The sequence below is a fragment of the Delphinus delphis genome, chromosome 5 (genome assembly GCF_949987515.2).
Source record: "Delphinus delphis chromosome 5, mDelDel1.2, whole genome shotgun sequence".
NCBI lineage: Eukaryota > Metazoa > Chordata > Mammalia > Artiodactyla > Delphinidae > Delphinus > Delphinus delphis.
In genome coordinates this window covers 96,152,581-96,166,404 of record NC_082687.1, presented here as the reverse complement: position 1 = coordinate 96,166,404, position 13,824 = coordinate 96,152,581, and the positions used below count along the sequence as shown (strand labels likewise).

Here is a 13,824-nt window from a genome sequence, read left to right as displayed (position 1 = left end):
TCATAAGCCTTTCAAAAGCTTCACTACCAACTGAATTTTCCTCATCTACAAAACATATGTTCATAATCAGTTTAAACCACGAATTCAAGCATGTCTCTAGTGCTAAACTATTTACGTAAACTACTCTCAGGGAAACGTGCATCAGATAAGGAGTTAAGACTAAGTGGATGTAAGATCTCGGTACCCTCTCCAAGAGTTATGTGCACAGGGTGGCTGGTAAAATGGGTTGTGAGCACCAGCTAACAGGTCCAGGCTGTTCTTTCTGGAGGAGACTGCAGATTTAAATCAACATGCAGGGCCTTCCTGGTGGCACAGTGGTTAAGAATCCGCCTGCCAATGTTGGGGACACGGGTTCAAGTCCTGGTCCGGGAAGATCCCACATGCTGCGAGCAGCTAAGCCCCTGCACCACAACTACTGAGCCTGCGCTCTAGAGCCCATGAGTCACAACTACTGAAGCCCGCACGCCTAGAGCCCGTGCTCTGCAACAAGAGAAGCCACCACAATGAGAAGCCTGCGCACCACAACGAAGAGTAGCCCCTGGTGGCCGCAACAAGAGAAAGCCTGCGCGCAGCAACAAAGACCCAATGCAGCCCAAATAAATAAATTTAAAAAAAAAAAAAGCGAGAAAAAATGTTATTTGCTTTGTATGTATGTATATTGCTTTTATATTAAAAATAAATGTAGTTTTATTTTAATAAATAATGAGCAAGAAACCAATGTATACAATCGGACTCATTTGCTGATTCAGATTTTTTTTTTTAATATTTATTTATTTTATTTATTTATTTAGGCTGCGCTGGGTCTTAGCTACAGCACATGGGATCCTTTAGTTGCGGCATGTGGACTTCTTAGTTGTGGCATGCGGACACAGTTCCTGCATGTGGGATCTAGTTCCCCGACCAGGGATCGAACCAGGGCCTCTGCATTGGGAGCATGGAGTCTTACCCACTGGACCACCAGGGAAGTCCCTTGATGATTCAGATTTAATCCAATACTTATTCCTTCTCTGTTCAGGTATCCCCAGAAGCCCTTGTCACCTTTAGTCTGAATCACACAAGATGTTCCTCACGTCACAGCTATTTCTCGCCCTTGAGCTTTTCATAGATATTTAATTACTGTTAAATTTGGTAATCTTGTTGGCTAAAGAATTATAAACTTGAGTTTTCCCATGCAAGTAAAAAAAGCAGCAATCTTGGTAATAAAGTTTAAGTTTCTGAAATATAAATAGCTGTCGCAAAGTGAATACACTTTGAATTCTACAGGAAAAAGTGAAGCCACCCACTGCAACTCACCGAGATAGTTGTATAAGCTGAAGTGTACAAAGTGAAGTATTAGGATTTGAAGAAAGCGGAGATAAATTAACAGCTGACAATAAAGAAACAAAAAAAAATTCAAAAATCTGACAGTAAGGGAAATTCTAGAAAAAAAAATTAAAAGCAGAGCAACATGCTCTTTCAGAAGGGCTCACTGCCCTGCAGGTTTTACTGTATGATAGTTCGGTGATATCATCGTGACACTAGTATTTCAAGAAAGTACACATAGCAAATGTTCAACCTTTGTTAAGTAAATAGAGAAAGAAATTTGTAGTGGTTAGGGGAGAAAGTACAATAGTTTTAAAAGTTCAAAAATACCAAAACAAAAGCAAGAGATTATGAAGGATCTCCAATGTGCCAGGCACTACTGGCATCAATAAGTGTACAATCTAAGACAGCAAACTATTAAAAGGCAGTGTTAAACACGCAACAGTAAAAGTGTATAAATGACACAGATAGCACAGACAAAATGATGCGATGAGAGCCACCAGATCTCCAGAATAGGTACCACATGAAGAAACTTTTAAAGAAACAAAGGGAGTTTGCCAAAAGGCAAGTGGAAGGAAGAAAGCAACAGAATGAGGTGTTTGATCTCTAGGGGGTTAGGTCCTCAGGTCAAGCAGGAAATGCAGTGAACAGAAAGCAGGCAAAAAAGAATTATTCATGGAAGTCCCTTAAATCTCTTGTCTCAAGCAAGCAGTGACAACTTTTAAGCTCTGACAGAGGAGGTGGCTTCACACTACATAATGCTTGTACAACAGTAGAAAGAAATATTTGTACTATTCAAGTTATTTCTCTCTTTTTTACTCTTCAGCACATAGAGTTGAATCTTCATGAATTAAAGGCTAGGACAGTGTGACTATTCAAACGTACAGTGGAGGCTGTGGGAGGTAAACCCCACTTTGCAGCTGATCAGATGACCCAGCCATCAACTCCTTTCCTCAGAGAACATGGCTGTATACCAGCCCTCACCATGAAGTCACCATCACCACCTCTGTTGGGTACCCTTGGCCCTCTGCAAACACCAGTTCACCTGTTCACTTCCGGGGTGGATTAGTGTGCTAGAGCTGTTACCCCAAATGGCTTAAACAACAGAAATTTATTGTCTCACAGTTCTGGGGGCCGGAAGTTCAAAATCGGGGTGTGAAAGGTGCTCCCCTGAAGACTCTAGGAGAGGATGTGTCCTAGATCTCTCCTGGCCTCCAGTACTTTCTTCACTTGTGGCAGCATGACTCCAATCTTCACGTGGCATCCTCCCTGTGTCCAGATCTGTCTCCAAATTTCCCCTTTTATAAGGACACTAGTCCAAGTGGATTAGGAGCCCACTCTACCCCAGTCTAACCTCAACTTAACTAATTGCATCTACAACAAGCCTACCCCCAAAGAAGTTCACATTCTGCAGTACTGGGTGTTAGAACTTCAACATATGAATTTCAGGGGGAAACAATTCAACCCATAATACTGGGTTTGCTCCCAAGCTTCTTTCTGCCTCCTTATCTATAATAAGTAATTAAATATTATACAAATGTGTAATTAAATATTACACAAACGGAGGAAATATGAACATAAAAAGAATGAGCATTGAAAACTAAGTCTAATGTTCTATAAAGACTTAGAAAAGGCCAGTCCATTGGATGAAGTACATGTGAGAAAGCTGTAAAAGTCTGGGGAGAAAAAAATCAAACTAAAAATCCAGAGCTCTGGGCTTCCCTGGTGGTGCAGTGGTTGAGAGTCCGCCTGCCGATGCAGGGAACACGGGTTCGTGCCCCGGTCTGGGAAGATCCCACATGCCGCGGAGCGGCTGGGCCCGTGAGCCATGGCCGCTGAGCCTGCGCGTCCAGAGCCTGTGCTCCGCAACGGGAGAGGCCACAACAGTGAGAGGCCCGCGTACCGCAAAAAAAAAAAAAAAAAAAAATCCAGAGCTCTGAACTCTGTTTTGCTTCACTTCAAAGAAATCAAAATAAAGAACCAAAAATTATAGAGAATGCATCATGGGTGCTATTTATATCAATTATATATCTAATTGATGTTAAACTTCAAACAACTCATAGTAAAAAAATGTAAGCCTTGGCCGTACATCAAAAGATTGGTGAACGAATGTTTTATGTTCCTTGCTTTTAAATTTTATTTTAGGCAACACACTTACAGGTACAGAAATGAAGAGATGTCCACAATAAAATGTTAAGTGAGCAAGTCAAGTTACAAAATATGTGAAGAATTCCATACTACTGTGTTCTACCAGGTATAACAAATCTACACTATTAACAATCAGGAGAGGGTTATCCTTGGGATGAGTTGGGGACGGTAACCAGGAAACAAAGAGGGCTCTTCTGGGGGCCTGTTCTTTTTCTTGATCTGGGGCCTAGTTGCACAGATGTGTGCAGTTTATGAAAAGCCATCATGCTGTAGGTTTAGGTGCACTTTTCTGTATGCATAAAATTTTTTTTAATATTTTTAAATTAAAAAAATAGGAAATTCTGATTTAGTAGGTAGGGTCCAAGAATCTGCATTTGTAACAAACTCCCATGTGATGCCTGATGCTTTTGGTCCAAAGGCCACACCTGGAGTAACACTGAGCTAGGTCACTAGTGCCCAAGTGTACATGAGAATTTCCAGAAACAGCAGACAATGCATACCCCACTCCCCACCCCTCCACTGCCTCCTTCCTGTAGCTTTGATTGGGGTTACAGGTTTACTGAGTGATGCCCACTTTCCACTGTCTGCTGAACCCCATGCACACATTGGTCTGACATTCCAGAGCCTGTCTGCCATCTGCCCACAAGCTACTCCCCAAGTTCACGGTCTGACAACCTCCCGGACATGCAGGTCTCTGGCCTCACTGCTCACCAGGCCACATCCTACAAGCTCCTGTCTCAACTTGCATCACTCAGGCCTCTGCTTGTGCACCTGGAATGCTCTCCTCTGCTTCCTGAACTCTTCCACACCCGTAAAGTTCAGTTCAAATGTTCCTTCCTCCAGGAAGTCTTCTGCAATTTCCCCATCATGACTAATCCCTCCTCTCGACAGCCATGAGCACACTATTCATGCCGGACAGTCAGCATGGACCAGCCCTCCTGCATCATAGCTGACTGTGGAGGTGGAGGTCTCTGTGCTCAAGGTCAGCCTTTTGAGAGCAGGGGAACCCAGTCGACACCATCTCTGCCAAACAGCAACAGGTCTAGCTCACTACATACTTATAGGATGGAAATTCAAGAACTTGGAATCAGACAAGTCAGCTTTGAATCTGGTTCCATAATTTTTCAGAAATATGACCTTGGACACATCACTTAATATCTCTGAGCTATTCTCTGGAAGAACTAAAGAAGTGTGTAATAGGTGTCATGGGCTGAATGGTTGCCCCCCAAAAGATATGTCCAAGTCCTGACCCCGGGAATCTATGAATGTGACCTTATTTGGAAAAAGGGTCTTTGAAGATATAATTAAGTTAAGGATCTCGAGATAAGATCATACTGGATATAGGATGGGCTCTAAATCCAGTGACAGATGCCTTTATAAAAGAAAACAAAGGGAGATGTGAGCCAGAGACACAGAAGGCAGATGTGAAGATGGGCAGAGATTGGAATGATGCAGCCACAAGCCAAGGAACACCTGGAGACACCAGAAGCTGGAGGAAGCAAGGAAGGATTCTCCCCTAGAGCCTTCAGCCTCCCTCAGTGCCAATATCTTGATTTTGTGGTTCTCAGAACTATGACAGAATAAATTTCTGATGTTTTCAGCCACTCAGTTTGTGATGATTTGTTACAGCATCCCTAAGAAACCAGTGCGGTGGGAGTCACAAAAATACTTGCTCTTCTGTCCATGTGATCATCAAGACGTAAGATGAATTTAAAAGCTTATAATGAATATGGGTTTTATACATTCATATTTTACTTAACACTTATATAGCACTTAGTTTATCAGACAAGGTCTTCGTTGCTTTATAAATATTATTTAAATATTATGATGATCCCCAATATTATAATTATCTTCATTTTACAGAGGGAAAACTCAGGAACAGAGAGTTTAAGTCACTTGCCCGAGGTCACAAAGCTTGTCAACATAGAAGCCAGGAATCACACCCAGGCAGAGGCTCCAGAGTGCAGGCTCATCACTACCACTCAAGTGTTGGACTCATTTCCGAATCTAGACCCCAGCCAAGCAGAGGGCACGTGGCAAGCCTGCCTCAGGCCACCCCTCCTGTAATGTCCCTCCTGCTGTATGCTTCTGCCCCAGCATTGCCCCATCCAGACCACACTGGACAGCTGCTTCTCCAAGTGTACATTTTGGAACTTCCATCCAGTAGACAGCAATGTCTAATACCACATGGGCTTCATCCAGCAGCTGCTGGGGTGGCCTCTCTTTATTTACATTCATACTTAATCTCTCATTTCCTGCATGTATTTGAAGACCTCAAAAAGGACATCATCACTGGAGACCAGGAAGCTTTCCTTCTTGTGTCTTTCACGGCACTGGCGCATGTTTATTTTCCAGAAGGGCACAGCCTACCTCTACTGCTCACTTACGGGAAGGCAGGGGCACGTTTCAGTACTTTGTGGACAAGTTTATGAAAATACAGTCAACAGGACTCATTTTTCAGTTTAGCACTGGAAGCTGTACTATGAAGCAGAAGACACATCAGATGGATTAAAGGAGTGCCTGTTACAGTCTCCAGACACACCCCCTTCCAGGGAGCACAAGGGGAGACAAGCCCAGGCGTGGGCATCACAGGGCTCTGGGTCAAACCTTGGCTTGGTCCCTTAGCCATCAGCGTGTGTGACTGTGGAACACTCCCTTAGCTTCCCTGAGTCTCACTTCCCTTATCAGCAAAATACAAGGGGCAACTATGAGCCTGGACAATCAACCCAGCCTGCCTGAATTCAAACCCTGGCTCTGCCCCTGGCTAGTTCTGTGACCCTGGTCAAGTCAGTTAGCTCTCTGAACCCCAGCTTCCTCTTCTGTAAAACAAGATTAATAGCCCCAAGCTCACAGAGTTGCTGAGTTGTTCCAATCTCTGAGAGCCGGCACACACCAGCTGTTTGCTGTTCTAATTGTTCGGATGCATAGAGATGACAGCCGTAGACTGCCCAGCACAGTGAGTGACACTGGGGAGACAGGATCAACTAATGTTAGTCCTTTCCCTCCATGACCTTATTTATGTCCAGGCCCATTGCCAACCTGAGTCACGTGATGTAAAGAAGACAAGTGCTGGCTCCGTCTGGTTAAGGAAGAACACACAGGTGCTGGATATAATAAAACATCCTAATTCTAGGTGGACATTGGCACAGACACACCTATTGGACTGTCCGTCCAACAACCCCTTTTCTGGAAACCACCTCCCTGCCTGTGATGCCACAGGGCCAGCAGTGCCTCACAGTGCCAGGCTCACAGCACCCGGCCCAGGCATGAGGTGTGACTGTAGCCACGGTTACCTGAAGGGCCCGTGGCTGGCGACTGGCCCCGGGCAGGACTAGAACTGAGACTTGGGACAAAAAGAGAGAGAATGCCCAGCCACTTGCTCTCCAGGAAGCTGGCCTGAAACCTATGACGTTGGCAGCCTAGCTCTCCACGAGGAGGATTACAGGATGGGAGAACCCAGAAAGGGGGATGGGAAGGAGGAGGAATGAAGAGGCCATGGGGCAGAGAGGGGCCAAGATGGGAGCCAGGTCGAGTCCCTGCTGGCTTGATCCCCTCCCCAACCCCCTTGAGCGTCATGAAGTAACCCAGAGTCCTCATGATAAACCCCTTTTTTTTAAAGTTTTTTTTATTGAAGTATCGTTGATTTACAATGTTGTGTTAGTTTCTGGTGTACAGCAAAGTGATTCGGTTATACATACACACACACACACACACACACACACATATATATAAAAGAATATATACATATATTCTTTTTCATATTCTTTTCTATTATGGTTTATTACAAGATATTGAATATAGTTCCCTGTGCTATACCGTAGGACCTTGCTGTTGATAAACCCCTTTTCTGATTGCCTTTGCTGATAGGTTTCTGTTACCTGCAACAGAAGGACTCTCAGTTAATATCACATCCTGGTGGCATCTCAAAGTCTGAGGAAACCAAGCTGAACTCTTCCCTCTTCCCCACTTCTACCACTTCCCCAGCTCCGCCCCCAGACCCACCAACTCCCGGGATCAAATCAAATTAGCAGAAAATGTTGTTACAAATAGGTCAACCATCCTAAAATCTAATTTAAAAATATGCCAAAACAGAGTGGAAAATGATTTTAGAAATTTTCTGTAGCAATAAAAGCAGGGCTTCCCTGGTGGCACAGTGGTTACGAATCCACCTGCCAATGCAGTGGACGCGGGTTCGAGCCCTGGTCCGGGAATATCTCACATGTCGCGGAGCAACTAAGCCCGTGCGCCACAACCACTGAGCCTGCACTCTAGAGCCCGCAAGCTATAACTACTGAGCCTGCGTGCCACAGCCACTGAAGCCTGTGTGCCTAGAGCCCACGTGCCACAACTACTGAAGCCTGTGTGCCTAGAGCCCATGCTCTGCAACAAGAGAAGCCACCACAGTGAGAAGCCCGTGCACCGCAACGAAGAGTAGCCCCCACCCGCCACAACTAGAGAAAGCCCGCACACAGCAACAAAGACCCAACGCAGCCAAAAATAAATAAAATAAATAAATTTATAAAAAAATAAAAGCTGAGGAGACCTTTTTTTCACTTGTTCCATTAAAAAGGCTCGGACCTGGGTCGTGATTTATGCCAAATTCATCATAGACACCCCAAATTGGAAAAGGCACTGCTCACCATTCACACCAGATAATCTTCTGCAATGTACGCTTTCAATGTGCAAAAATTACTATTTTTCATGGTAACTCACAATCATTTTAAAAGCAGTATGATAAAATAAAAAGGAAATCAATTACCCACAAAGTAAGCTGTAGAACACAGGGAAAATAGTCCTGGAGACGGGGGTTCTCAATCTGCCAGTGGCTAGTTGTGTGCTTTGAACATGTAATCTTGTCCTGACTTAGTTTTCCAATCTGTAAAGGGGGATGTAATAAATAGAAATAAGACCGCCATCTACCTCCATCATCTACCTCTCAAAGTTGCTGGGAGATTCAAATGAGCTAACACTTTGCACAGGGTGCCTTACAGCAGATGCTGGGGAGGGGAGGAGAGAACAGAGAAGAAACAAGAACCCACGAGATGCAGATATATTTGTGGGAGTAAAGACTACTTGGTAAAGTAGCGCTACATCCCAATCCTGGCTTCTAGAGCCAGTTCTGCTGCTGTGGGGCTTGCTGGGGAGACACAACCCACTTACCTTCAAAAGCAACACAGTCGCTTCTTACAAGGCAACTCCATGTAGTGTTGCTGAGGAAGCAGCAGCAAGGACATTGTAAAGATCCCTCCTGGAGACACCTTTTCTTTCCTATATCCCTCGAGACACCAATTTCGGCGTCAAATTTGGTCAATTCTTCCTCTTGAGTAATAATACTAAGAGCAGCCACGTTTACTGAGGATTTTTCTCTGTGCCTTTCAGGCATGGTTTTAAACATCGTCTTTACATGCATCATTTTATTTAAGCCTCACAGATAAAAGCTATAGAGTGGGTTATGATTAGAGTCACATTACATCTATGAGAGCAGAGGCTCTGAAAATTAAGTTGGCCTAGATCACCTTGCAGGTAATAGGCAAGAGCTAGGACTTAAACCAAGTCTTTTGGACACAGAATGGACTCTGCCTCTGTTTCCCCCATTACTTTTGCCTCAACCCACATGAGTTCATTATTACCACCCTCTGGACCACTGCAGGAACCTCACCCTCCCTGTGACCTATCCTATCAGCTGCTGTCAGATTCTTTTCCCAAAACCCAAGTCCACTACCACACTGGCTCATAGCACCCAGCAAGGTGCACCACAGAAGGCAGTGCTTTCAATAATGCTTGTCAAGTGAATGAAACTTGTGCTCATGCTGCCTTAGCTTCCTTCCCGCTACAGAACTCTCTGGCCTGCCAGTCAGGGTCCTCTAGCTCTGGCTCCCCAACCCTGGCAGACTTACTCCACGAATACGCACTTCACAGGTCCACCATGAACCACGGTCTCCTCCACTCCACGGACATGCCGTTTCCTCTGCCTGGAATGCTCTTTCCCCAGCTCCCCCCATGGCCCCCCACCCCCGCCACATACACACACACATCCTGCCCTCAACACCCTTTCTAGGTTAATGCATGGACAGACGATTCCCCCCTAATGTAAGCCATCACTGTCTTCTTAGTGAGCCAAGCCCAGGACACCACATCTCCCTTGCAGTTTCAGATCGGGGCAGGATTTATGAAATACCCACCAGGTACTAGAGCACACTCTGCCGAGCTGTAGTTACCTGTCTGCCTGGTCTAATCTAAGCTAATCTTTTCTTCTATCCAGGAATAGGCCTTTGTCTCAAGCCACAGCTAAACAAAACCTTTCCATCTTGTATTTACCAGGATGGGCTTCTCTTTAGAGAGTTCCAAATGCAAAACTGGGTATTCCATTTTGGTTGGAAACAGGATGTAAATGTGGAAAGCTCCCCAATGATAGCATGAAAAGAAGGAGCCGAGGCTCCAGGGCCGTCCCTTCTTCTTCTGTTCCTGCACCGGGACTGTGCACTCAAAACTTCTCTCTCACATGAAAGAACAGACCTGTGGGATATTATCTTCTGTGAAGATGTTACTCCACAGAGGACTCATCCTGAAGTCACCTGCTTTGGTTGATGTATTTAGTTAAGCTAATACATATAAATCTATCTCTTTCTCTCTCTCTCTCTCTCTCTTGCATCTTCAATTATCAAGACATCGGCCTCTGTTTTGGTGCTCATGAAATGCAGTGGCCCCAAAGTTCACAGCAGCACTACTTACAAAAGCCAAGACCTGGAAGCAACCTAAATGTCCATTGACAGATGAATGGATAAAGAAGATGTGGTACATATATACAATGGAATATTACTCAGCCATTAAAAAGAATGAAACAATGCCACTTGCAGCAACATGGATGGACCTAGAGATTATACTAAGTGACATAAGCCAGACAGAGAATGACAAATATCATATGATATCACTTACATGTGGGCTCAAAAAAAGAAAAAAGATACAAATGAACTTATTTACAAAACAGAAATAGACCCACAGACATAGAAAACAAACTTATGGTTACCTAAGGGGAAAGGGGAGGGGAGGGATAAATTAGGAGGATGGGATTAACAGATGCACATTACTATGCATAAAATAGATAACCAACATGGACCTACTGTATAGCGTAGGGAACTATACTCCATATTTTGTAATAACCTATATGGGAAAAGAATATATATATATATGTATAACTGAATCACTGTGATGTATACCTGAAACCAACAGGACATTGTAAATCAACTATACTTCAATTTTTTTAAAAAAAGTCACGTGCCAAGGGGAAAAAAAAAAACACGAAAAACATGATTGCCTCATAGTGTCCTTTATGTTGCAAAGCACCTCTTGAGCACTTTGAGGCTATTACGAAACCTAGTAACTGGGTGAAAGAATATGAATAATGGGATGGTGGAAGAAAACCAACACACCAAGACGTCACCTGCTAAATTCAGTATTATATTCTCTTAGCAACCTGACAATTTTTTCTGAAAGGGGTAGTGCTGGTCTGTTTCTGGAAATTTCTTTCTCCGAAGTAGTAAGTATTGACGAAGGTCAAGGGACAAGCAAGGCTAACACCCTCAGATTACATTAGGATTTAAATTCTAGACTAATCATGATGTTGGAGGTGAAAACCCTAGAATGCATCGGAAGCAGGATGTCTTTTAACCTGATCATTTGAATGAAGACCTTTAAAGATACTGTTTTCCCTTGTGAAACAAGTGTGAGGAAGCCTTCATATGAAATCTAGAGGGAGAAAAATAAAACGACATATGGAAAGAGATTACAGGATTAATTACATGATCTGCCTTAGAATGACACAGGAGACTTCACAATCTTTTTAAAGAAGTCACTGTAAATTCGTATTAAACAACTGAATTCTATGCTTTTTACATAAAAAGACAAAGAAACCAAGACTAAAAACACTAGTAGGTGTTTATTTATTCAATTATATTTACATCAAGTCCAAAAGTAAACAAAAAGATATTGAGAATAGTGAATTTGTATTCAACATGAATAAATAAACTCAGTTTGTTTTCTACTTCTGTCCTTTGGATTTCCAAATTTAGTCTTTTAAGCAGCGACATAAACAGTAAGCAGTACTTGTTCAGGACTCTCTTCTGTGACAGTAGGGCTCAGGGAGATTTACTTCATTGAATCGAAATTTAAACTAACAAAAAATTGAAAACTACACTTCAGACTGTTTCAATTGCTTAATCTGAGACAAATAAATGTAAAAAGTTCTATGTAAATATATATTAAGAAAATCTGTAAACTGCCCGTAATATAAACAGGTGCTGAAGTTCACTAAATACATTCTCTCTCTCTCTCTCTCTCTCTCTCTCTCTCTCTCACACACACACAAATAATCTGCTTATGAACGATGGCTGGCCAGCTAAGGAAGATGATAAAGATTACTACAAATTTTATAATGTTTAGTAGTCAATGATAATATTCAAATCTTTGTAGTTTAAAGAACAAGCTTAAGCTAGATCTAACATTACATCAATAAAAATTTAGACTGCCAAACCTTAATAGCAGACAATTCCCACAGACCATTTGAATTTTCATAATCCCACTCCTGAAAACACATACCCCGAAGACTTCCGAGTACAGATGAGCCGCAGTGGTGAGGCCAGAGAGTACGCACACAAAACAACAGCACGATGCCATGAATGTTCCCTCCTGGCTTCACACTCAAACTCTTAGACCTGAAGCAAACAAGTTACCCAGGTAACAGGTATGGTCTGCCCTGGCCTTACCCTAAGCAGTGTCAAAACTGCATTTTGCGGTGGGTGGAGGAGAGTTAAATTTGTAACTTTCAATGGCCATGAGAGGTCATTATTAACTTCTCGTTTGATGACAGAGAATTTGCATTTTTACCCTAACTTCCACCTTTGGTATGAACTTGAGAACAATTCAATACTCTAACCAAAAAACAAAACAAAACAAAACAAAAGAAGAGGGGAAGAAGGATAAAGAATTGGAAAAACAACATGGCAACACAGTTTGATTTCATTTTCTTATCATCACATTCCTAACAACCTATTTATTTTTCTTAACTTCTGGCTAAATACTTTCTGCTCCTGTGCAATTCAATCACTTTGAATCTCATACTTTAATATACGGAATATATTCTGCACTGATCGTGTTGTCATTAACAAACAATATTGTGTGTGCGCCCGTGAGTATGTTTGGAGACATACTGTATCTTGTCCCGCCATTGGCACTTACCTTCAGGGAAGGCATTCGGCTGCACCATGTGGAGGAAGATGTGCACAATTTGAAAGAGGATGCCAGTAGGTCCAGCTTCATAAGAATCTCTGGTCTCATAGCTCGTTGGAGGAAATTCAAATTCCAAACCATCAGCAATGTATGCGGATGATGGCGGCGGCCCCTCTGACATGGTGTCCCCATAAAGCCCCAGCAGCAGCAGGAAGCGGAGGAGAAGGGCCATAGCTAGCAAGATGCCCCAAACATGAGGCAGAACTGGGGACCTCCCTCTTCAGAGGTTCTGGAAGCCTTGGGGAAGACAGGAGTGCGTTTCTGTGCAGTAGAGGCGTGGCGAGGTCTGAGTCTGCGGAATCCTTGGCTTTCTGGCTGGGTTGGCATGCGGTGAAGGGTGGCAGAGAACCTTCTCGGCTGTGGTGGGGGGGGACGGTCAGTCGATCAAAGCACCATCCCTGGCAGGGAGAGAAGGGGCGGGGTCACTAATGCCTGCAGCCCGCCTGCACCGGCAGCTCCCCTGGAGAAGAGGCTGCAAGGCTTTAGAGCAAGCCCTCAGCCTAATCCGCGGCGGAGGAAGCAAACACAGAGCCTGCTTCAGAGCACAGGGGCAGGAAAGCTGGAAGGTTCCATGCTAGGGGCCAGACCCAGAAATACCAGCTAGTGTAACGAGTGTGTGGTCTTGGAAACTGACATTCATTAAGCACTTACCACATTCCAGACAGGTTCTACATGCTTTGCAGGTAGAACCTCGGTTAAGGCATTATCCCATTTTACAGAAGAGGAAACTGACTCCGAATTCCAGCAACTTGCCCGAGGCCATGGTTGATTCATGGTGGGGTAGAATCCAAACCCAGTAGTTTGCTTTTGAAGCCCAAGTTTGGACTCTCCCAACTCCAAGACACTCTCCCTACAGAACCCTCCCTTTCAGTCAGAGAAGCAGAGGCCCCCAGCAATAGATGAGATGCTTAACTTTCCTCCAATTTTGGGTTATCCTCCCCATTTCTGGAGATATGTCTTACTCCACCTTTTATTTTATTAATGTGCTCACTGATCTCATTTCATCCCATCTTCACTCACCCCCAGCCCAAACTAGACAAGCATGGCCTCAAGGGCAGGGAACAAGCTCTTTAAGGCCGGGTGACATTG

At 43.8% G+C, this 13,824-nt stretch overlaps 1 protein-coding gene across 1 annotated transcript in view; it reads right to left on the bottom strand.

Annotated features, from left to right (window-relative positions):
- The window catches only part of PROM1 (prominin 1), an 84,557-nt gene extending 71,650 nt beyond the window's left edge, over positions 1 to 12,907 (bottom strand). Inside the window, exon 1 of the mRNA XM_060013187.1 lies at positions 12,685 to 12,907. Within this exon, the coding sequence (XP_059869170.1) occupies positions 12,685 to 12,907 (223 nt within the window). The remainder of the gene's footprint in view (positions 1 to 12,684) is intronic.
- Between the last annotated feature and the right edge of the window lie 917 nt (positions 12,908 to 13,824).